The sequence below is a fragment of the Gambusia affinis genome, linkage group LG14 (genome assembly GCF_019740435.1).
Source record: "Gambusia affinis linkage group LG14, SWU_Gaff_1.0, whole genome shotgun sequence".
NCBI lineage: Eukaryota > Metazoa > Chordata > Actinopteri > Cyprinodontiformes > Poeciliidae > Gambusia > Gambusia affinis.
This window is the reverse complement of record NC_057881.1, coordinates 16,354,357-16,378,480: the sequence shown is the minus strand read 5'-3', so window position 1 is coordinate 16,378,480 and position 24,124 is coordinate 16,354,357. Positions and strand designations below refer to the sequence as shown.

The following is a 24,124-nucleotide window of genomic DNA, read 5'->3' as shown; positions in this document are numbered from 1 at the left end:
ATTATCTGTGGCAGGGAGAGCCAGTAATTGAACAATTTCTTAAAATAGAGCCTTCCCTATTGTGTTTCGACACTAAAATAAAGTAGGGAACTTTTTATACATAACACTGTTTGACTTAAGAATATTTATTCAGAGCTTTTCATGCATCTTTTCCAGGGGTGTTTCCATGTCTGTACTTGCTGTAAATGGCCATTTTGAAAATGAAAATAAATAAATAAATATAATGGCCACTTTTTAAATTCTTTTCATTATTATTATTATTATTTAAGGGTTTCCAAGGACAACCGGGTTTTCCAGGACCACCAGTATGTAAACGTTCTAAAAAGATCTTTTGTGTTTTCTATGGTTATTTCGACAACGGTAGGAACTGTCAGTACTATTGTGTAATTCTAGGGTCCTCCTGGTCCAGCCGGCAAACCTGGCAGAGAAGGCGTTTCTGGGCTCAAAGGAGAAAAAGTGAGTACAGACTGAAAAAAACATAAATAAATAGTTAATTGTATTTGTATTTTGAAAATGGTCATATGACACAATAAATACTGCACTTCCAAAGGGTAACGACGGTTCCACAGGTTCCCAGGGACCATCTGGGCCGCCTGGCTCACCTGGATCTCCAGGCCTGATGGTAAAACTGTTATTTACTTTCTTTACTCCCCTGTCCCCCGGCATGCACAAAGCAATCTTTGTCGCAGATGTCTGGAACTTTTACTAATATATATGCTATATTAAAAAGGGACCTCCCGGTATTGAGGGAATAGACGGAAAAGATGGGAAACCAGGACTGCGGGTACGTCGCGCAACTCAATTGCGAACCTTATCTGCCAAAAATCACGCAGAGGATCCTGCTGCAAAAACCTGCATCTGTGTTGTTAATATTCTGAAACAGAGCGTGTTCCTTTTTTTTTTTTTTCATCATTATCAGGGCGAGGCGGGCCCTCCAGGCCCAGCGGGACCTCGAGGAATCCCAGTGAGTATCGCCTGTATCATTTATACTGCCAGAATTTCTAGATTTTCTTTTTGTAAAAAAAGCCCCCAAAAAACATACAAGCTAAAAAAGGGACTTTTAAAAGTCTGCACACCTTTGAACTACTTTGCTCATGTCATGTCAAAGCCAAAAATGACCAAGCGCTTTATTGGGATTTTAAAACTTATAGTATAAACTAGAAGTAGTTTTCAAAATTTGGAAGAGTGGAAAAGCAGAGAGTCCTTTTTTAAAAAAAAAAAAAAAAAGTAATAAGTGGTTCCATTTGTAGTTTGCCATAAGTGACAAAGGGCCCAGCAATCATGTGGATGAAAATACTTTGGTCAGACGAAACCAAATTTGATCTTTTCGGAGTCGAAGCGACAGGCAGTGGCAGGAAAACAGACACTGCACATCACCATGAACAATAACGCCTGTTTTCGTGGCCTTGTTTACAAATGCATTACATGGTGCTCGCTGTGTTTCTGTCGAACACACTGACCCAGGAGAAGAGGGAAACACACTCGAGTTGAGCCTCGCACAGCTTCCACTTGTCTCCTCTAAAAAAAAAACTTCTTTTTTTTTTTTTCTCTTACAACTCTCTTTTCGTCGCTGCATTTCAGTTTGTGTTCTCGCTGAGAGCAGGTGTTTGAAACTTCAAACACAATCTTCCTGCTCCTCCAGCAGCACCGACTTCTTTTTTTTTTTTTTTTTTACTATGCCTCCTGCCTCATTCTCCTTGATGTCTCTTCCTCAGGGATTCAAAGGGAAAACAGGACACGTAGGCTTTCCTGGACAGAAGGTCAGTCAATAAACCCCTTACCTTACCATCGCACTGTGACTGTCTTCGCTTGCGCAGTTACGGCTACAGCCGGTTTCTTGTGCATCATGCTCGATTATGATCAAAGACGTTTTACTGCTTACCCCTGTTGAGTCTCCAGTTGTCATTTTTAAAATGTAGCGCATCCCAACAGGGAGATGCCGGGCCCGCAGGCCCGCAAGGACCACCCGGCAGGCCAGGACATGACGTGAGTACTTTTGTCCTCCACCATTTCTCAACAACAGGAAACTGTAATTGCAATGGAAGGTTTGCGTATACTCATCGTTGTTGTTAATGCTGTATTAATTTGCGGCTTGTACTGATAAATTTGATCCATTCTCTTTCTAGGGTGACATAATTACACAGAAAAAAAATATACAAAGCAAGAATTGGGTGCTTTTATGCTCAAAGCTTAATTCCCAGAGTACACACTTGAATTTTCGATTCTGCATTTTATTTTTGTGTCAAGAACCCCCTGGGGTTTATGGCGATGTAGAGCTTAAATGATGCCAAACAATGACCCTCGTTACATTATTCTCTAATGGAATAAAGCAGACTGGCATTGAATTAATGCAATATCCTTCCCAACTCTGTTTAACGTTTGTGGAATACCACTTTCAAATGGCCAAATCATTTTGGCCACCAAACCTACAAAAGGTTTAAGCTTCACAGGAAGTGAGTCCTTTGCACTTTTGCTCACATTGTTATTAAAATCCTGGCTGTGAGTCTAAACGTTAAAGCTCTTTGCTGAAACCAAATAATTGAAAGGAACTTTACTTACTTTACCAAGAGAAGTGCTCAAACATTCAGTCATGATTACACCAGTATCTTGTTGATGGTTCTCTGCAACTTGCTAAAGAACAACTACATATAAAACTATTCAGACAAACTCAAAATATAATCTAAGGTTTGCTCTGTGGACTCTGCAGGGGGACCAGGGTATCCCAGGACTTCAGGGTCGACCGGGTCCTCCAGGCCAGATCGTAAACAACCCTCTCTTTTAAGATATTTTGAACGGGTTTCCTTAATCTTTATGTATTTTTTCTTTAGCATGTCAAACCTGAATAATTTGTTTTTCTTTCATCGTCAGGGTCCCTCAGGGCCAGCGGGACCTCCGGGGCCTCCTGGCCCATCAGGAGTGGTAAGAGTACATCTCGAACGTTACTGTAATTCCACATGTTTGTCATGAGAAACATTAAGGAAAAAGAAAACTGAGTTACTAAACTGTTCTAAATTAGAAGAGAAAAAAACAAATAAATCCACCATACCTGAATAAACTTGCAGAGTCACTAGCAGGTCACCAGCTGGTGTCTTTCTCCAGCATTCATTGGGCAAATTACGGTGAACAGAAAAAGTGGACAAAGATTAATACACACACTCCTACCTAAAGCCATTGTAGATTAATCACTTAACCTAACAGTCATGTTTTTGGACTGAGTACCTGGAGAAAACTGACACATAGAGACCATGCCAACTCCAAGCAGAAAGGCTGGGGTTTGAAACCTTCTCGCTGCACGGCGGTGAGTAGGGATGCAACTGATTCCTATTTCATCGCAACCCTATGCAGCATCGTTTTAATTCGTCTGATACCGAATGAACCCGGAATCATCTGAAATTCTCTGTAGACGCTAAATATGTGAGTGATATCTTCCTTTCTAGGGGATACAAGGAGATAAGGGTTCATCTGGGGAGAGAGGCCTCCCGGGGTTGGTTGGACCTCCGGGACAACCAGGGCATCCAGGACTTATGGTTGGTTCGTCTCTGAATGTGCTCACCTGCAAGCAAAGTCGACGTGTCCGACTTGAACATGACTCACTCTTTTCGTGTTGGCTTTCAGGGAGAGCCTGGCAGCGACGGTGCTGCTGGTAAAGATGTAAGTAGCGTCAAGCTGAGTGTGTTTCCTAAAGTGTAATTCAATGACATCTAATAAAAATGCTTTGCAATTTTTCCATACTCTGTCACATAACAGTTACAAACTTCAGTGTATTTTATTTCCACTGATATATGATGGAAAGTGTTGCCCAAATTTAGATTTTCTTAAAAAAAAATTTTTTGTACAAAAGGAAGGAGAGTCTTTCAATTGGACAACTATTGGTAAAATAGGGCAGTTTATTTTTTGTTTTTTTTTTTCTGAAAGACAGAAGTAAAAAAAACAAGATTGGTGCCATTCTTTGCAAAATTCTTCACAGACAGTATCTTCAAATAGAAATGTCTTTTGGCAGGTTTTACTTCTCTGTGAAAATATATTTAAAAAATGAGAGTCCAATTTTTGAAAAAAAAAAAACAAAAAACAATGTGTGGAGAATTCTTGTTAAAACTTTGCTGCAAGTTAAGCAGACAAGTGATGAGACCAAAACTGAACTTTTTTTGGATGATGGGGAAAATCCTGCCACCATCCAGGTGAAATGAGATGGTGGCAGCCTGGTGCTATGAGGATGGAGCTGAAAAAAAACAACAAAAGGGCGGGAAAATGAGAAGAAAAATCTGTTAGAAGTTGCAAAAGACGTCAGAGAAATGTCTATTTGGAGATACTCTATCCATTGTGATTGAGCATTAAGAGCTTTGCAAAGAGTGGCACAAATGTAACGTTTCTCTAGTAAAAAGAAAGAAAGAAAGAAAAAAAAATCCAGCACTGTATTCTGTTTCTTCTTGTGGCAGGGAACACCAGGCCTGCAGGGGGACAGCGGACAGCCAGGTCAGAAGGTAAGGGATGACTCAGCTTGGCGTGGTGATGTCTTGATACAGTGTGTGTGTGTGTTAACAAGCAGAGCGTCAGACATCCATTACATCCTCAGACTATCTGGAATCGGCAAGAGTTTGCTTTTTTCCGCTGTGCCACGGCCCGGGGAGGCTTCTGTTGGCACACGATGCTCCTGAAAGCGTTTGTTCTCTCTGCCCGCTCTGCACCCACATAGTCATCAGTTCACTAACCCTCTGACCAAACGACCTCCGCCCTCTTCGCTTCACTTCACTCATCAGACGGGCAGCCGGTTGAGAAACTCGACAGACTCCCCCTAGCCGTTTGGCCCGGGAGTGTGTTGGATCTCTGCGCAGACAGTGGCTTACAGTAGGTGGGCACAGTGATAGAGTTATTCTTCAGCCTCTGGGATAATGCTATTAAGCATGAGGGGAGATGCTAGATGAGGCTATTTGTCACGCTGACAGGACAGCATTGTCAGGGTTTTAGCGGTGCAGAACGGCGAGGAAAGACAAGAGCGGGATCCTCCGTTCTTCTCGCTCGTCTCTATTTCAGGAAGCGCTCGTCTGTCGGTGACGTGTAAACATTAGACGTCCATTATGGGCCGCTTTGTCCTCGATAAATCACTGTCGCTAATGTAGCGGGGCTGCTTTTGAGGGTGTTTACATGGCCTGAATGGCGAGCCGGCTGCTGTGTGGGACACGATAGAGACGCAGGAGCAGAGCTGTCGTTAAGAAAAGGCTCGCTTCTTAAAATAGCAAAATCTTAATGAATATTATTTTGAAAATGACATTTGAACATAGACGTTCAGGTTGAGCTGGGTAAAAAATCTAAAAAAAAAGAGGAGAAGATTAGATCACATTGTAGGTCTCATATGTATAGTAGTAATAAATAAATCCATTATTCTAATGTCACTGTAACATCCAACATTTAGTTTGACGGTACGTCTGCTGGAAATACGTCCTGTCTATCCACTTTGATAACAAGGTTGTTTCAACTGTACATACTTTATAACCTCAAAAATACTTAAAAAATATATCCACAAAGTTTAAAGCATACAGCGATAGAGATCTTTGCCCGTTCCTCTTTGGAAAATCTCTATAGATCCTCTCTGAAGGCAATCAAGATTCTCATTGCCTTCTGGAAGAGGAGAGAAATGACATCACACGTCCTCAACCGTACATACAGCGGTTCCGGTTTATATCCCTGCAGGGTTTAGTAGACTCCTTGTCTCTACATTTCTAATAGTAGGACAAGGGGTGCTTAAATTTGGCAAATCAAATTTGCCAAATTTAAGGAAAAGCCCATGCTATACTTAAGCACATGTTCTTATATTCATGCCATATTGGTATAGCAAACTCTTCTTTTCCGTTCAGAATGTATCTTATGAAGACATAGAGTACAGTTTTTTTTTCTCTCTCTGTAAACTCTTATCTTTAAGTTATGTGTGTTGAATTACAGGGAGAACCAGGGACCCCTGGACAGAGGGGCTCTCCAGGCGAACGAGGTAGACCGGGGCCCCCAGGCGGAGGAGGATATCTCGGCAAGGACGCCCAACCCATGATGGGGCCGGTCGGCCCTAGAGGGGAAAGAGGAAGCCCGGGTTCTGATGGACTACCGGGACCTCCAGGTTCCCCTGGGTCTCCAGGAAACGATGTGAGATTCACTTTCATTCCTTTTTTTTCTTTCTTTTTTTTTAAATTAAATTTAAATTTTAATCAACCACAGATCATTTCTATACTCAATATGTGCTGTATTGAATGTATTGTCTTTTTAAACAATACATTTTCTACTCCTCCCCTTCATTAATGTTTGCCTGTTTGTTTGTTTGTTTGTTTTTTAGCCACTAAAACTTTCTTTTTCTGCCTTTTTAATAGGCAGTTGTTAATTACGACGACATCAAGAACTTCATTCGACAACAGGTCATCAAGATCTTCGATGGTGAGAGCGTTCGCAAGCACATGCAGATGTCTGGACCCTTTCTGTGCATAATGAACCGTTTTCTAAATTGAGCCTTTTGTTGAAACTAGTTCTGTGAATTCTTTGAAATACAAGTTTCTCTGTCTTTGTTGAATATTTTTTTTTTTTTTGCTCCCCCATTTCTTTTCCCTCTTCTTAGAGAGAATGGGCTACTATATGTCCCGTATGCAGATGCCAGTAGAAATGGTGGCATCACCCGGCCGACCAGGGCCCCCAGGAAAAGATGGTGTTCCGGGCACTCCTGGACCTCAAGGTCCTCCGGGAGTCCCAGGACAGTTCGGTAGACAGGGACGCCCAGGAGGACAAGGACTCCCCGGTGAATGGGTTTTCTTTTTTTCTTTTTTTAAAATCATTATTATTATTATCATTATTATTATTATTATTATTATTATTATTATTTCAAGATTATGCTAAATAATAATAATTCCATAGGACCTCGAGGACCGCCTGGAGTAAAGGGTGACAAGGGTATTGGAGAGATGGGAGACGTGGGACCACCTGGAGCACCAGGTGATGCTTCCAATTGGTTCTTTGAAAAAAAAAAAATTTGAATAATTAGGCCAAGCTAACTTTTAGTAAAGTGGTGCATTGACTTAGCAGCAGTCAATTCCCTACTAGATTTCCACAGTAGTTTGCAAGCAGGTCCAACCTGCGCCAGATGTTGCGCACAGAATTAGCTCATATTTCAGTCATTTCCACTAATTAAAGTGTTTGCGTTGATTGATGATTTAAAAAAAAAAAAAAAAAAAAACTGGCAATGTGATGAAATAATTGCCAGTTTGTGTTCTAATTACAATTAACCACTTCCACTCATATCAGTCATATCCAAGAATCCTTAGTTGTCACAGGTTCAGATAGTGTCGGCTACGTTGGAAGACTGGCAGCTGCCAACATTTCACACGGCGCTGTTTGATAAATTTTGAGCTTAAAAAGGCAAACGTGCTCTCACGGAAGTGGAAAAACACTTCAAATGGCTCAAGTTTTTACAACAGATGTAGCGCAACAACTACAACAGATTTGTACATATTTAATGTCATTTCTGAAGCGGACATCTCTTATTCTTTTTACAGACGATTACAGTTTCTTGTTTCCCGGTGTTTCTGCTCCTGTCGTAAATGAATTCATTTAACTTGAGGAAGTTATAACATGCCACATCTTTAATATTGTATTTTTTGCGACAGATTTTCCAAATCAGTAATTCGTCCATTTCACAGCTACGTATTACTTTGTGTTGGTATACTAAATGAAATCTAATTAAAAGTCATTCAAGTTCTTGATTATGTGAAGCAAAATGGGGGGGAAAAAACCCCCAAAAATATGGGATGCTATTTAAAGACACTGTATGTCCACTGAAATGTTGAAATCAAATTACTTTATGGTCATTTGAGAGGTTATTTTCTCTTTCAGTGTTGTTCCAGGCTTAAAGACAGTTACTGAGGATGTTTCTTGTAATTTTTTTTGTCTTCGCTCCTAGGCGTTCCAGGCCCTCCAGGTTATGGTAAAATGGGACCTCCTGGACCTGTTGGCCAGCAGGGTGTTCCTGGGATACCAGGCTCTCCTGGACAGCCTGGAGCCAAAGGAAAGGAAGGCCGTTGTAATCCTGCGGACTGTATGAGCCATCAAGTGGACTACAGCCCCAAGGGCCCACCTGTCAAAGGCCCCTGGTAAGATTCTGCAGGATGAAGGGAAAGCGGGCTGGAACAAAGAGACTACAGTGTTCGGGGAAGGAAGCAAACCAAAGACAAGGACCCAAAGTTATTCAGTAAGGCCGCATGGCAGAAAGCAAAAGTTTGTTTTTTTTTCTTGTTTTTTTTTAACAAAAAAGAGTCCCGCTGGAACTGAGGCCTGCAAAGACACACTGACAGAAAATTCTTATTGAACCATTTGTTTCTACCCTTAAAAATGCCAGATCAGCGCTTTAACACCCTTAGATTTTTCATTTCCCCCACTACGCTTTACATCTTTTCCTGCTTTCAGGAGAGCAAACTGAGAAAATAGTCACAATCTGTCTTTTCCTTTCCTTCATACATTCAGACTTCTGTCTTCTCTTTCCCCCATTCTTCCTTCTGTTGGTCATTTTGTGTGTCTAATTCTGTAAGCAGGGAAAAAAAAATAGATTTTAGTATGTTGCTTCCATTACTCCTATCTTTGTTCCAGTCCTCAAACATTTACATTAGAGTAGGTCCCATGCATTTCTAATGTTGTCATGGTTGAATTGAGTGAGGTGTGTCGCCTAACGGACAGCATGCTGGGAAATGCAGTTTAGTTCTTTTGAAACAGATTCCACGTATCAGGCAGACTTTCCTTGATGGATTGTTTTGTAGATATTTATATGTATATATATATTGGCTTTTGATACAACTCAGAGCTTCCTTTTTTATTTTATTTTTTTTAAATGCCAGTGGTTATTTTGCAAAAAATCAAAAATAAAATATTAATGGATTTATTTTTTTTTTGTCTATAAGGTTTCAAATGAAAAAACAAAATGAGTTCAGTGAAAGACAAATTGTTTATAGAAGTAATTTGTATTTAGACAGAAAACAAATTGGCTTTTGTGTCTGTGTCAATAAAGTTCATCAATTTGATTGCATATTTTATTCCAGTTTGGCTCTAATGAAAACCACTCTGTATTATTTACATTTTTTATTTTTTTTTTATTTTTGGAGAATAAGGTTAAACTATAGGCATTTGATGCACTTCATCATAATTATGTCACAAATGCAGCTCAGCCAATCCTCACTCTTCATTTCAGCAAGAACATTTTCACATTCATGTCCCAATCACTTGATTGTTGTTGTACACATTACTGTTTTATTTGTTCCTCGTTAGTTACCGATGTTTCAAAGTAATGTTAAATCTTCCGTCAATAAAACGTCAATATGCGACGTTGCTTTCAGCCAATATCATAGTTTTGAAGTTTGAACAACACAGGTTTTTGTACTTTTTCCACCAGTTTGAACTTTGAACCGTGGTCATGCTTTTGTTTCTTAAAAACTGTAATTAAAATGCTTTTCAAACAAACTCTCCTCTTTTTTTTGTGTGTGTTTTTATTTATAGTTGCTCACCAGACGACAAGTTGAAAACACATACACTGTATTAAAGGACAAATAAATTTTTATTTACTTTTTTTTCTCAATCACTTTGACATTTAATCAAACTAAACTCACATATTATTATTTTTTATTTTAGGTCAGTCACAAACAGCAGCATACATTTGCCAAATAATTTTTAATTTTTTTTAAATTCCCAGCTTTTTATTTTCATTGTGTAGCATCTCCAAGTACCCCATTTAAATCTGTGCTTTGAGGTAATTTCCAAATGCAACTCAAATAATTAAGATTTTAGTTGCTCGGCAACTAAAATGTAGATTTTTGAAAGCCCTTCATCTTGTCTAGAGAGCATGTCTAAAATTACTAGTTTGCACCGTAGCAAATGTTTTGTCTTTCCTTTTTTTTGTTCTCTTTGAAAACGTTTAATGCGCGCTCATTACTTTTCCTATTACTGTCCTTTAAATATGCACCTGTTTTGTGTTAAAGTCTTGCCTTTTATATTTGTGCCATGTGACCTTTTGAAGTTACTCTGTGCGTCATCGCAGTCTTGTGTCTGTAAAGTTACTCAATTTCTGTAGCTCTTAGTTTCTTAGCCGCAGATCCCTTCGCATTCATTATGGGTACAATGTAAGCCTCTTATATCCTCAGGCTTGTCTCACAGCTGTTACGCATTCAGATAATTATCTCACCTGTGAATCATTCTCCTAATCACTTATCCTCGGCATTGTAACGTCTGTTTTCATGTCACACTTTGCTGGATTTTATTGCTGTACCCCCCATGCTTCCTGTTTCTCCTGAGTAACTTCCTCTGAATCTCCATTTTTGTTTTTTTTTTGGGGGGGGTTTTTGCATTTTCCTATAAATCCTTATTATAGAACTGCATCTCTCTTGCCTACACCTGGGAGTTTCCATACAACTATGATAACTTCAATAAAAATAAAAATAAAAAAAAGTAAAAATCCCATAAATTAACTGTTGAAAATAATTTAACACATATATTTATAGACGTATTTTCACCAGAATAAAATACGACAAAGGCCACCATCAAATTTCACTGCATGTTATTTTCTGAAGTCTTTGTCATTACATCCAATTTTGAGGGTTTTGTTTTTGTTTCCAGCCCAGTGGACTCACAATATAAATTATGACCACAGGTCAAACCAAACTCTCAAGCTTATGCCAGTAGATATGATTTACATCAGTCACATTTCCTTACAGTAGACAATTAGTCAAAGGTTGCTTTAGTCAATGTTTGAAGGGCATCCATTATGTAGCAGCGTTGGATCTGAATGTCTACACATCCAGAAATGCAAACGGAGCCTCTAGCTGGTATCCCCATGTAGCATCTGACTAGAAGCCGTTTTACTTAACCGTTGTTTAATTTGTTCCGTTTGTTGTTCAGAATACCTTTTAAAATTGCATTGGTGGTCACCATGACCTTTTGCATGTTTTGTTGCTTTTTCCCTTCTAAGTTATTTTCTGTGGACATTCTTATCATTTTAGCAAGTTTTTGTTGGAGTTAATTTTTCAGTCACACTTCGACCCTTCCCCAGTGGGGAAGCGCAGCTATTTTATTCCTGCAGTACGTTTCTGTAGGTCGTTTTGTGAGGTTTTGGATTGGTACGTTTGGTACCAACAGCTTGTCTCCTCACAAGAACTCTTAACGTTTTGTCTGTGCAGTTTTTTTCTTGGTGTACACTAAATCAAAGTAGTGTAGAGCTCGTTTTTTTAGGCGACTTCTAGGGCTCAGTAAACCAAAAATGTTGCTAAAAGCTGAACATGTGAGGCAAGGGAGTTTATTTAAAGGCATTAATCAATAATTTTAACGTTGCAAAAATATATATATAGCAAGAGAGAGAAGGCTCTGAAAGAGACTAAATACCTTCCCAACATTGATGCAGAAGAACATTGGATTTTATAAAACATTTCCTCTTTATTGGTTTGGGAAGAATGAACATCCAGAAGTGAACCCTCCCTCTTCTCTTTACAGGTGATTATTATCAAGAACAATAAATAACTTCTTTTTAATGACATAAATCAGTAATCCTGTAGAAATCTGACAGTGGCATGGAAAGCACAATTAAACCGATAGCTAATTGTTTCGAGGAAGAGTCATCATTTCTGAGAGTTCTGCATGGTATTCCTGCACATAATAATCAACACACATTTACAAAGATTTACAGCACTGCATTGTGGGAGATGGGAGTGCCTATTGGGATATGCTGTTGCTTGGCAACAAGGGGAAGAGATAAAGCTTGTCGTTAGGTTCTAAAATGAGACTTAGGTGGAAAGCGGAGGGGTGAGGAGAGAGGAAGACGGGGGGGGGGAAGCAATTTACATGAGTTAAATCAAGGATTTCACTCAAGCTTACAGATCAGGGGATACATTTCATAATACAGTACTGAGTGAAAACTTGGGCTGCAATCATTTATTGGTCCTTATTGTACATTTATAAGGTTTGACGTCTCAGTCGAAAGAGAGGCAAAATGATGTTCAAGAACACACAAGTTATCGCATCCTCAAGTGATCGTGTTGTTAAAGAAAAGCACCCTTCACCGTTTATTTTTCCCCGCATCTCTCGGCTTGTAGGCAGCGTGTCGGTAGGTAGGAGACGTGGAGGTTCAGTCTCACTGCCAAGGAAAGGAGTGTGGCATTTGGACAGGACTGACACTGACATCATCCAAAAAAAAAATGGAAAAAAAAAAAAAAAAAAAAACACTGGAGAATTCTTAAGGATGTGGGTGGCTTGTGAGCTGGTGTTGTCATGGTGATGTGTGGGATTAAGATCATGATATCCCACCAGTTAAAAAACTTCCAGTTGTAATATCTAGGAGAGATGGAGGAAAGGGGGGTAGCTAAACAGCCAGTTGCTGCCCTATCATTGCCCCCCCCCCAAATCTCATTTCCTGATGTTGTCCAACTGAGGAGAGCAGTCTCTCCCTTTCCTCTTCCCCTCCCTCCCTCCAACAGTTGATTTAGAGAGAGTGGGGGCAGGGGGGGGAGGGGGGGGCGTGAGGAGAGCCTCTAAACATTGGGTCCTTTGATCGTTCCCGCCTCTTGTAATCTCGGCGAGGTGTACGCCGATGCTGCCAGACACATTGCTGCCTCGCAGTACCCGGGAAGACCAAGGGGTCCTGCCTTGCCAGGGTGACCCGGCTCACCAGCGGCTCCCTGAGGTCCTCTCTCTCCAGGCCTGCCGTCTCTAGCCACGCCATCAACGCCAGGAGGACCTGTGAAGTCGGAAGGTCATAAGAGAAACTTAAGTTGGTGACCGAAAGCCAAGCAGGCACATTGCTTAACACTGAAGGAAAGGCATTCATTTACTTAATTTGCGCCTAGTTGAGCGGAACAGAACGGATTTCCTTTAGCTTGAATTAGCTTGTGCTGTCGCAGTCCTTTCACATCCCCACTCAGGAGCATCTGTTAAATGGCTGGAGTTAACGACGCCTTTGAAATTCCTCTCAGGATCCTATCTGATAGCGGCAGACATAACACCAAGTCCTTCAGTGGCCTTATTGTCTCTCTTGTCTTCTTTACCTCTCCCTTCCCTGTGCAGCTCTCTATTTTTTTTAATAGACATTTTCAAGTGGTCCATAAAAACCCTTAGTAAATGCAGTAACATTGATACTTTTATGTTGTGCTGAGGTGAAAATGTCGCAGCAACCAAGAACTTATTTTGAGCACCGAGACGAACGTTTTCCACTGAAAAATTATGAAGCTTAATTAAAACCTTTTGGAACACATATTTGCTCACATGACAACATCTGTGTTAAAATTTGAAAGTTGCGTCAATCCATCGGAGAAGCGTGTCAAGGCACACTGATGTGTTTGATCTGTCTGGAGTGACGTCATTCCTGAACTGAGTGCTTTTTGGTTTAAAGTTGTGTTGATGCCAACTACTGTCACCGATATTAGCCATTTCTGTTCAGTTTGAGTGTTTTTAAATACAGACTTAACAATCACAGATATTGTACGATACATTCTGCGATGGTAATTCAATCGGTATTGAACCCAACTCAAAGGTCAAACATGTGTTTCTAAGTAGTGAACTCCAACTACAAGGAACAAATTGAAATCACCACTATTCTGCCGATGGTACATTTTTCAATTGTGTTTTGCGCAGACCAATTGCAGATGATATTCCTTCGCCTTTTCAGTTTCACAGTGGATTCATGATCAACTTAATAAATCTTTTGGCATTAACCATTCTAATTCAGTGATGTAACATTCATGTTTTTTAGTTGAGAAAATCATTTCTCACATCAGGTCAGGTGTTTGATTTTACAAATGCCAATGATTGGGTGATTCCATATTTCTTCCATTTTGCTTCCGTCTGAACAAACGTGTTTCCTGTAAACCGGTTGTACAAAGCCGATAGAACCGACGTCAAGCAACAGACCAAACATCTTCTCAAGAGCGTAGTTATTCAATATTTCATCATCGGTGCTTGTAGCTCCTTAAGTGAACAGGACGAGTGAAGAACTAAGCTATCTCAAAGTGAAATGAAATACATGAAATGAGAGAACAAAGGAGTACACTGTTATTACAATGTAACGTAAACACCAACCAGTTTAACGTATGGACATGTATCCTCAACACACAACTCTCCAGCAAATAACTAAATCTGACTGAGTTTGTTTTCCACCAGTTAAGATAAGATAAGATAAGATTTATTTGTCATTGTCATCAACAGATTACAACGAGACTGAGACTCTGCTTGACTCGAGATAAAGTCAACACACAATATAAATATACATACATAAAAAGATAGAGAAAGAAACAGCACAAAACGAGAACTAAATAGACATCAGAAGATGGTTGCAGCGCCAGGAGGTGTCGCAGAGTTTACAGAATTTACATTTTTAACAGAGTGGTGTCAAGAGCAGAAGTTCTTATGCTTTTAAATTAATGCCATGATTGCCATCGGATAGAAAGTGTTTTTTAGGCGACTTGTCCTGGTTTTTATTGCTCTGTATCTCTTGCCTGATGGCAGCAGCTGGAAGAGCCTCTATGTCTTGCTGCAAACTGAAACATCTTTATTTTGTGACTTCGATGCTAAATTACGTTTTAAAGATAACATGTTAACTGCCAACATGTACAAAATTGTGCTGATTTGTTGACAAAAAATAAAATAAAAATTGGTGGTATAGCTTTTAGCACAACTTGGGGTTTGTTGTTAAAAGACCAAATTCAGTTTTTACTTTGTTGTGGGGTCACATGGAAATGTTTTATTGGATGTCTGGCTCCTCGGTAACAGCCCCTAACTGTTACTGACAGATATAAAACTAAGTGCCGCAGAAATTGTCCAAATAAAGACGCTTATTTGAGGGTTGGAGACGGATGCAATAAAACGTGCAGAAATGTCAGACGTGTTATTTATAGCAGCTGCTTTCGGCGCTCTCTACATCGCCATCAGTGGCAAAGTTTGTGCAGCTTCTGAAGTTGATGGGAAATATAGGAGGACAAGAAGCAGCCTCTCACTGTTATTGCTGATGGTATATAAGGGTGATGTAAAACTTCTAGTCGGTGGTTGAGAGTCACCGACCAACAAACACCAAGGCAGTTTTTTAAATTTTTTCTTGAGTCTAACTGAGGAACCATCAGACCTGGTCTCAACAATCGAAGGCATTTCGAGCACCAAATCTTTTCATATACCGAATGACGCTTCATGACAACAGTCATAGACATTCATGAAGACTTTTTCATGTTCAGTATTACGCCAGTTTTATGCACGCCCCTTTAAATAAAGTGTTATCAAAATGTCAAAGGTTATTCAGTTTCCTCAGTTTTTTTTACTTTAAAACAGTCATAATACTTAATTGTCCAGTCACTTCTCCTACAATAAATAACCAATGACGTTCTATTGAAACTGAAACCAAAATCCAACAATTGGAGATTTGTGACAGAACTTATGATGCACATGATTACAAGTTTAAGAAGTAATTCTCCTTCTCTTATTCCCTTATTCCATTTGTTGCAAGTTCAGAACAGACACAATTTAAGGCTTGGTAAACCAAAATTGAAGGTTTTTGGAACTAATTTTTAAAGCAAGGTGCTTTAAAAGTGTAATCTTTGCATACTTCAGTTACAAAAGGAAATGTCACCTTGGATCCCTGGAGGTCCTGGTTGACCTGGGTGAGGTTTTCCTGGATCTCCTCTCTCTCCCTTTGGCCCTCTCTTTCCTGGACGAAGACAAAGAGATTACCGACTTTAGCAAAAGCCAACAATAAGCACCATCTCATCTCACTCCAATGCTGTGGTGTTTTACCTTTTAGTCCAGTGTTTCCAATCTGCCCAGGTCCTCCAATCATCCCAGGGATACCACGGGTGCCAGGTAAGCCATGTGGCCCCTGGGGGCCAGGTGCCCCCGGTGGACCAGGAGGCCCCGGAGATCCCATTACACCCGCACCACCAAGCACAGCCCTTTTGGCACTCACTGCCACGGCCTGCAGTCTCTCTGTACCAGAAAATCGAATAGTGATTCCTAAGACAACAGACCGCTTCAAAAGCTAAAAAGCCTTTTTTTTTTTCTTTTTTTTTTTTCTTAAAGAAATGAGCTCCTCTAATCCACCCTACAGACATCAAAGGTGTATTTCCAGATGCTAATGCTCACCCTGCAACATCTTTAGCACCACTTCAACGATATGCTGGTCGGTTGCGTCACGCCCCTGGAGGGAGCAAGAGAAGCCTCAGCGTCCCGTTAGTGAAATAAACCGAAAAGAGAAATGTTGTCACAGTGAAACACTTACTGCTGGTCCAGCAATGCCCGGTACGCCGGGTACTCCTCTCTCTCCGTTGAGTCCCCTTGGGCCCGGCAGCCCAGGCGGCCCCGGATCCCCTGGTTTCCCGGGGTCTCCAGTGGGGCCGTTGTGTCCGGGGTCCCCCCTAATTCCTTGCTGTGAAGAAAAGAGCAGTCAGGAGGAAAGACTCATAAAATGAGACGGCTGAACGGCGATCTCGTCCACTCACCTGCCCTTTGGGCCCGGGTTCACCAGACAAACCCTGTCACAGCAAATGAAAGCATTACTCCGTGAAGCCATTTTTTTTTTTATTTCCCCAAAATATAATTTTGTGGGGAAAATGTGACGAATATCAAGGGATATGTATACAAATGACTTCACTATCAAAATGGAATTTGGTAAACAAACGTATAAAAATGTATCCACACAAAAGGTGGCGACATTTTTATGCCGGTGTTTTTCATGTTTTCGCTGTGCTGTGTGTTTGAATCTTCCCTATCCACAGACTTCGTTGAAGTACCAATCAACAAGGAGCTCGACGCGGCTTTCACCCGTCTTTACCTTTTCGCCTTTCTCGCCAGCCAGTCCCTCAACACCCGGGTCGCCCTGAAAGCAACAGAGAGGAGAGAGCTAAGAGCAGAACAAAGCGGGGGATGCATGTAGGGAAATCATCTTGCACTGAGCTCTGGTTTTCTGACCAGCTCGTTTTTGAAAAAGAAGCAGAAAGTTCTACTCACTATGTCTCCCTTCGGACCAACTTTTCCTTGGAAGCCCTGGTAGGAAGAGAGAGAGAGAGAGAGAGAGCGGGAGAGAGAGAGAGAGAGAGAGGTGGGTACATGCGACTGTGGCTACATCCAGAATCTAATATCCTTCCAAACGCACAAGAGCTAAATATTGATTGAGGCCACTGACACCAGAGATTGTGAGGAAAGAAAAATGTTGTCTCATCTCCGAAACAAGGAAAATGAGGACGCTTGGATTATCATTTATATTGCTTGCCTTACTCAATGATCTACAGTGAACCTCATCTGAGTTAGTTTCACTAGTAAATACTGCCCCCAATGGTCAGGCCTGCAAACTACATTAGATTATTATCTAATAATATCTAGATTATAAATGTATGGATAATTTTACATTTGCATTTTTTTCTTCCTTGCATAAATTGTTCACAAACCTGGTCCCCTTTAGTCCCAGTAAGACCCTGTGGGCCTGGGATTCCAATAGGCCCTCTTTCTCCTTTGCTCCCCTGTTGGAAAAGATAAATACAGTGTTTAGTGTTCACTCTGCAATCATCTTTAAAAAAAAAACAAAAACGCTTCAATAATTATATAATGCAACTTACGGGCTTGCCGACTGATCCCTGTGGCCCCACTGGTCCCCGCTGTCCTCTGTCACCCTGCAGAAATAGGTGTGAGGTTAGCCCTGTGGCTTAATGAAATAGAAAATGGGAAGGTTTTATTTACTTACTTATTGATATCATCAAATTTATTAACAATGGCAATTCAATACAAACTTAATCTATTTCATATGTTGTTTGTTTGTTTGTTCATTATTGTTGTCAGTTATTTTTATCAGTTTTTACCTTAGGTCCGGGAACTCCTTCCATACCTGGCTCTCCAGGAATACCTGGTTCACCCTAAGAGAGAGACAGTAAACTTGTACAATTGTTCTCAATGTTCGATCCAATTAAAGCTTTACGCCAGTGGAAAAACAACAACAACAAAAAAAGAATAATTATGTGTGCACATATGCATAAATTTAAAATTCTATATTCCCCACCAAAGGACCAGGAGTACCAGGCATGCCACTGTGGCCCCTTGGTCCAGGCTCCCCCTGAAAAAGCAACAAAATGCAGTATTAAATAAAACAGAAATGTTTAAAAAAAAAAAAAAAAGTAATAGCATACCTTTCTTCCAGGCTGCCCTTTCCCCCCCGGCGTTCCAGGCAAACCCTGCAGACAGAATTAGAACAGCTTTTAAAAAAACAGCAAATCCAAACTCCGTGTGTGTGCAGCTTGGAAACGCAGAGGGCAAAACCGACGGTGCAAACCTGATTGTGTTACTCATATCAGTGAAGTGGCAAAAAATGTCTGAGCACAACAAAGCCACCTTTGCGAACCAGGGCCAAAACGCTTTGCCTTGCTCATTTGTGTGCGTTTGTGTTTAAGTGTGTAGAAAAAAATCCAAGGAGTCTGTCGCAGCCCGAGTGTCACAGAAGCGATCACACAGCAAAGTGTGCATTTCGCGCTTCGTTTCCTCTTAGTCAAAATAATGCAGATACGCACATATACACACGCACACACACGCAGTAACACACATTTGTCCGGCCTGATAGTGATGAATGGTCTGCGGAGGCAGCAGAGAGCCATTTCAAGGTGGTTCGTATTCCAAACCAGAGTGGGTCAAAGGGTCTCTGTTACCCTGGACGACTGCCCAGAAAACAGAGCCGAAACTCAAACTTATCAGTTTGCTTCAACCTACCGCAACATTTTTTTTTTCCATAATTTTTATTTTATTTTTTTTTTTATTTTTGAAGTCGAGATGGAGAAAAGTATCAAGTAATTAAAGTCTGGAGTACCTCGCATGTTTTTTTCACATTATGCCAGTCACAGATTTGAATGGATTTTGTCCAATACCTGTTAGATCACATGGAGTCTGTTTGCGAACAATAATGTTCCAGCCGTCCCACTGATTTAGATTTGGATTTTCATTGGAGCATTCTAATACCTGAATACGGTTTTTATCTAAAGTATTAAAGTTGTATTTCTGAGTTGTTACTCTGCTGCAATGTGAACCTCCACTTAAGTCTCACAGTTTTTTGTTACCTCCAAGACGTCTTCCTCTAGAATTACTGCATTCATCTCCCCATCAGTCTAACTGGCTGAGATTGAGCCCTTCGGCATGATGCTTCCACCACCATGTCTCACCATGGCAACGATGTGTCTGCTTCTCAGATCGATGCCTTTGCACCCAGCCTGTCCACTTGGGTAGCCAACTATATCTGGGTGGTTTTGTGGATAATGTTGTCATATTTGTAATTGTAAAAAAGCAAATAAAATAAATATAAATAAATAAAATCTAATTATTTCCAATTTATGCAGTAATTTATGTGGGTGGATTGCACAAATAAAAAAAAAATAAAAAAATAAATAAATATTGGACTTTGATTTTTTCTGAGACAAATAGGGCAAATTGTGCATGAAAACGTTGCACAATTGTAAATAAAAATATATATATATATTTAAAAAAATATCACTTACTGCCGTCCCCGCAGGACCAGGAGGGCCGGGTATTCCAGGTTGCCCAGGAGCCCCCTACACAAAAATACAGCAAAAAAAAAAAAAAAAGAATTAGATGAAACATGTGTCATTTTTTCCAGACTCTGATCGTCACAGCAGCAGGTGCACGCTTACCTTGATTCCAGGAATGCCAGGTGTGCCATCTTTTCCATCGATACCCGGAAGACCCTGGGATAGCAGGCGGGCGATGAATCAAAGGACTTTATTTGGCACGATCTTTGAAAACATCAGCAAACACACAAACAAGAGGCTTCACTCACATTCTCCCCCTTTTTGCCAACGGCCCCCTGCGGGCCCTGGATGCCTCGGCCGCCCTGCAGAAAACAAATGTGTCTGCCTCAGCGTGTGCACGGTGCCATCCGATCAAGTTTTCAGAGATAACTGTTGTTGTTTGGCAATGACTGTAGAGCTTTCACCCACTTTGTCTCCTTTGTCTCCCGAGTCTCCAAGTGGCCCCTGAGGTCCCTCCTCACCCTGCAAGAAAAAAGAAAGGGTACCTTAGAATAATCAGAACTTTATTTTGAAGTAAGTGTGTGTGTGTGCGTGTGTGTGTTCTCACAGGAGGTCCAGGAATTCCTACAGGTCCAACGATGCCCTTGTATCCACGAGGGCCCTGCCGAAGAACAACAAAGTGCCATCAATCACCTGAGATCAGAGGGAAAGTTAAGTTGCAGAAGCCTATTATTTATTGTGATAAAGGGATAATTAGTGCTTAACTCACTCCACTAATGGGAGCAGCGCAGAGAGCCAGCCACTCTTGTTTTGGCTTTAAGCCGGGGTGCTAACTTGGCTAACTCGGCTAATGTTAACAGTAAGATGGATGGCTACAGTGGATCATTAACTACAGATGGAGTCACAGTGGACCCAGACAACCCCAACTCATTAGAGAAGGAGAGAGATTTGTGTTAGCATCATTTCCATATGTCCCCATTGCTGGTAATGGATGGTGTTTGTATAGACGGGGGCTCGGGCTGGCTGTGCCTACTTGGTGCTTAGCACAGAATTTGAATTGCCCCCGCATCCGCAGAGCAAAGAGACAATAAGGCTCCGTCTGAATCGAAAACAACAAAACGCGGCACTCACAGCCTCTCCTTTAGGGCCCATCATTCCTGGATAACCCCGCAGACCCAACGGACCCTGAAAGGAAAGGGAACGTCAGTGGCGTAAGGCAGAGCCGTGCCTTTGAGGATGGGGAGAACAGAGCACTACAAATGTTAGTTTCCTGTGTTAAGCTTGAACAATCATGTAGATTAACTAATTTAGAATCTGCGACATACCGGGGGTCCTGGGATGCCCTGTTCCCCAGAGATACCAACATCTCCCTTGGGTCCCTGTTTAAAATAAAGAAAAAAAAAAACCAGACTAGTTGTTAATTTCCCAAACTAACAGAAGGTCAAATTTTTGTCTCGTGTGTGTTCATTTCATTCATGAAAACTTAAAACCTGATAGCAAGTACTTTCAAAGCCAGTTTCAGACAGTTACTTTTGATGCCTTAACCGGCCTTTGATGGTTGTATACTGTGTACTGGCCGAGTCAAGCTTGATAAAGTTCTAGCTGAAACTAATTAGCCAGCAAGAGCGAGCTAATCAAAAATTAATGGCCCAATCCAAATTTGCCCACACAGATCCCAGTTTCCCTCACAAACACATGAACTTCAAGGTACATTGATGCAAAAATGCAAAGCAGGTCGGAGTTAAAGGGGCTCAGAGTTGTTCGGGTGTGAAATTTCCAGAGGGAAATCTTAACTTGAATGTTGATGCTTGCTGTTGTACACTGGAAGCTGATCAGCAGAGGTTTAACAACATTTCGAGCTTTTATTTTCCAGGAATTCAAATGGAACGCATATGTTTAGTGGACAGGATTTGGCCATCTTCAGATTACAAAAACTGTGTTTTATTGAGAGTTTTGTCATGGCTCTCCTTACCTGTCGGGGTTTCTTATGTCTTGTCAACACTATGCACCTAGTCACGTTCACAGAAAGGGATTATAAGATGTGAATCAAATGCAAATACTAACCACTGGTTTCTGAAAATATTCAAAATGATGACAAAGGTTGTGCTAACAACAACTTCGGTGTTGACATTCTTACTGAAGGTGGGCAACTCAAAGTGAGTTTTGTGCTTCAAAATTAAGTTACCTTGCTGTGGCTAGCTGTTTTATGTGCAAAACAATCACTTTGGATTTTGAGGATAGGTAGAGAAGAAGTTCTTTTAATTACAGCTACAAAAGACGTGAAAATCTTAAACTAAAATTCATACTTATGAGTCAAAAGAAGGAAAGAACTTGTTTTTTTTTTTTTTTTATTAAGTTTGAAGCTTGCTGATTCTACATTTGTGAACGATTTTCCTGGGCACAATGAAATGGACTTTATAAATTCATTTGATTTGACCCGTTACAGTTTTCATAATTTGAACAATTAATATCCGGATAATAAAACTGCATTCGTTTCTGGGCCATCCCTTTATTCTTCATTTTCGGTTTATTTCTGGTTCTTTGTAGAAAATGTACGAAACTGTCACATTTTCGCCCCCTGTAAAGTTATCGTGAAAAATGTATGCCAGTCAAAACACTGAGGCTGAACTGAGCATAAGAGAATTATTGATAAAACCTTCTATAAAATTTCCTTTCATTAAACTCTGTGTCACAGCACGCATGGTACATGTTGAATGATGTTAGCTACATCAGGTCAAAATTGCTATTTTGTCCTCTGATGGTATGCGTTAATATTTAATAAATTGGAAGATATGCTACAGTGAGGCTCATTTGACAGTTTAATAGTTCTTGTTGAAAATAACAACCGTTGACCATAGTTTTGCATTTCTGTAATATTATTTGTTTTAATCAATTTGATGCACAATTCAAATCGCAAATGTTGCTTTCAATAGCTACAAACCTTCAAACGAAGGTTTGAAAACCTCACATTAGTCAATATAATGTGCTTCACTTAGTAAATGAAGCTACATGTTTTAATATTATGTTAGTGAGCAAATACTACTATACTTTAACTACTAGCAGAAGTATTTGTGAGAAGGACTCTAATATCCACGTTTCTGTAGAGATTTTACCTTTGAGTTTGCTGTCTCAACTTTTAGTGTAATGCTTGAACATGTCATACCAGAGAGTCAACCCATCTTACCATAAGTATGATAATTCTCAGGCAGCTCTGTTAAAACAGCTGTCTAACAGTTTCTGAAGTGCAATACCTCCACATTATTTTCTGCTGGAGCAGAGATAAAGATGAGTGGCCTCCCTCAGCATTTTTATTTTATTTTATTTATTAATTTTTTTTCCATTCAGAAGTGATTTAGGATGCAGGAAGCAAAGCATTTCTGCTCGGCTAACATCTGAGTCTCCGCCTGAGCAGCTTGCTGCAGATGTTAACAGCTCCTGGCGGGTGTCTTTAAGATGAAGAAAAGACAGAGCAACCTTGAGTCAAGGCAGGCTCTCTGAAAACCAAGCCGGGCCTGTGTGGAGTGGTTATCCGGTGAGCCGAGTGTTTTTCAGCATCTAAGCTCTGCCAGAAGGTTCATTGTGTGGGAAGATCAGAGGCTAAGTCCTCGGACTCGGCTAGCTGTTCCCTAGGAGTCCGCGGTGTGCTCATTACCTCTGCTTAAAACGGTGAGGTGAGAGGTCTGCGTGACCCTTGACTCTCTCATCCTCCCCTTCATGTACCTGGCTCCTGCACGGTCTCTTTCATCTGGCACGCTGCTGCATGCAGACTGCAGGTCCGAGCTCCGGCCTGACTAATCGCTGCCAGATTAGTGCAGTCATGTGCCTCGGGGGGCTTCATTAAAACTAATCCCTGCCTCCTGTGGCTCTCAGCAGTGGCTGAGTGTGCAACACTATAAAAAAAAAAACAACAAAAAAAAACATGGACATGTACAGGTACTTGTGCAGTGCGCAGCTCACCGGTTTCCCTATGCTGCCGGGGTCTCCGAGAATGCCGGCACGCCCTTTGTGTCCCTGGAGAGCAACGCTTTAGTCAGGACGGGGCTGCGGCAAACTTTGTAACGGGAGACAACGAGACGTAAAGCCTTACCTTTACACCCTGCAGTCCCTGAGGGCCTTTTGGTCCTGCTGGGCAGTTGAGAGGACACTGTTTTAAGAAAAAGAATACGGATTAACAGAAGTGAAACCGTGCCAAAAAAAAAAAAAACAAAAGTGTGAGAAACTAGTTGTGAAAGATCTTACCTGCAAGTCTGCACTACCCTCCTCGAGACCAATAAACTTGCCTGGAGGACCCTAGACAGGCATTTGGACACAAATATGAGGGAAGTCTGCTGGCCTCAGTTGGAAAAGAGTTACCTCTCCCTTCCCCCCATCCACCCTCCCTTGCGCTGACTCAGCACTCCCCCCATTATTTTCAGCGATTCCTCTCCCTATCTTTCCATCTCTCTGCTTATAGATTAAGTTAGGAAGTGAGGTATCTCTAGAGACTGATGTATTACCGCTGCAGTCAGATGAGACACCCCACTGATCTAATAGGGGTTTATTTGTCCTAGGACAGCACTAAAGTTAAACAAATACACTCCCTTGGGCAGTGAACATCATTCTAGGTGAAGACACTCCCTTCTGCCTTC

General features: G+C 40.9%; 2 protein-coding genes across 8 annotated transcripts in view; one reads left to right on the top strand and one right to left on the bottom strand.

Moving 5' to 3' along the window:
• Positions 1–9,477, top strand: part of col16a1 (collagen, type XVI, alpha 1) — a 78,806-nt gene extending 69,329 nt beyond the window's left edge. For all 6 annotated transcript variants that reach the window (XM_044138726.1, XM_044138727.1, XM_044138724.1 and 3 more), the window contains 17 exons: positions 270–305; positions 394–456; positions 551–622; positions 731–784; positions 920–964; positions 1,716–1,760; positions 1,933–1,986; positions 2,708–2,761; positions 2,869–2,919; positions 3,438–3,527; positions 3,616–3,651; positions 4,437–4,481; positions 5,938–6,132; positions 6,354–6,417; positions 6,596–6,772; positions 6,889–6,966; positions 7,931–9,477. In XM_044138726.1, coding sequence (XP_043994661.1) covers positions 270–305; positions 394–456; positions 551–622; positions 731–784; positions 920–964; positions 1,716–1,760; positions 1,933–1,986; positions 2,708–2,761; positions 2,869–2,919; positions 3,438–3,527; positions 3,616–3,651; positions 4,437–4,481; positions 5,938–6,132; positions 6,354–6,417; positions 6,596–6,772; positions 6,889–6,966; positions 7,931–8,124 — 1,353 coding nt within the window. In that variant the 3' untranslated portion in view covers positions 8,125–9,477. The remainder of the gene's footprint in view (positions 1–269; positions 306–393; positions 457–550; positions 623–730; positions 785–919; positions 965–1,715; positions 1,761–1,932; positions 1,987–2,707; positions 2,762–2,868; positions 2,920–3,437; positions 3,528–3,615; positions 3,652–4,436; positions 4,482–5,937; positions 6,133–6,353; positions 6,418–6,595; positions 6,773–6,888; positions 6,967–7,930) is intronic.
• Positions 9,478–11,919: 2,442 nt separating this feature from the next.
• col9a2 (procollagen, type IX, alpha 2) overlaps positions 11,920–24,124 on the bottom strand; it is a 172,585-nt gene continuing 160,380 nt past the window's right edge. For both annotated transcript variants that reach the window (XM_044138731.1, XM_044138730.1), the window contains 23 exons: positions 23,736–23,786; positions 23,584–23,640; positions 23,454–23,507; positions 20,822–20,875; positions 20,628–20,681; positions 20,104–20,157; positions 19,965–20,018; positions 19,805–19,858; positions 19,659–19,712; positions 19,506–19,559; positions 18,153–18,197; positions 18,026–18,079; positions 17,829–17,882; positions 17,589–17,642; positions 17,421–17,492; positions 16,984–17,019; positions 16,808–16,852; positions 16,476–16,508; positions 16,256–16,402; positions 16,120–16,174; positions 15,775–15,963; positions 15,611–15,688; positions 11,920–12,736 (listed from right to left, as the gene is read on the bottom strand). In XM_044138731.1, coding sequence (XP_043994666.1) covers positions 12,531–12,736; positions 15,611–15,688; positions 15,775–15,963; positions 16,120–16,174; positions 16,256–16,402; positions 16,476–16,508; positions 16,808–16,852; positions 16,984–17,019; positions 17,421–17,492; positions 17,589–17,642; positions 17,829–17,882; positions 18,026–18,079; positions 18,153–18,197; positions 19,506–19,559; positions 19,659–19,712; positions 19,805–19,858; positions 19,965–20,018; positions 20,104–20,157; positions 20,628–20,681; positions 20,822–20,875; positions 23,454–23,507; positions 23,584–23,640; positions 23,736–23,786 — 1,608 coding nt within the window. In that variant the 3' untranslated portion in view covers positions 11,920–12,530. The remainder of the gene's footprint in view (positions 12,737–15,610; positions 15,689–15,774; positions 15,964–16,119; positions 16,175–16,255; positions 16,403–16,475; positions 16,509–16,807; positions 16,853–16,983; positions 17,020–17,420; positions 17,493–17,588; positions 17,643–17,828; positions 17,883–18,025; positions 18,080–18,152; positions 18,198–19,505; positions 19,560–19,658; positions 19,713–19,804; positions 19,859–19,964; positions 20,019–20,103; positions 20,158–20,627; positions 20,682–20,821; positions 20,876–23,453; positions 23,508–23,583; positions 23,641–23,735; positions 23,787–24,124) is intronic.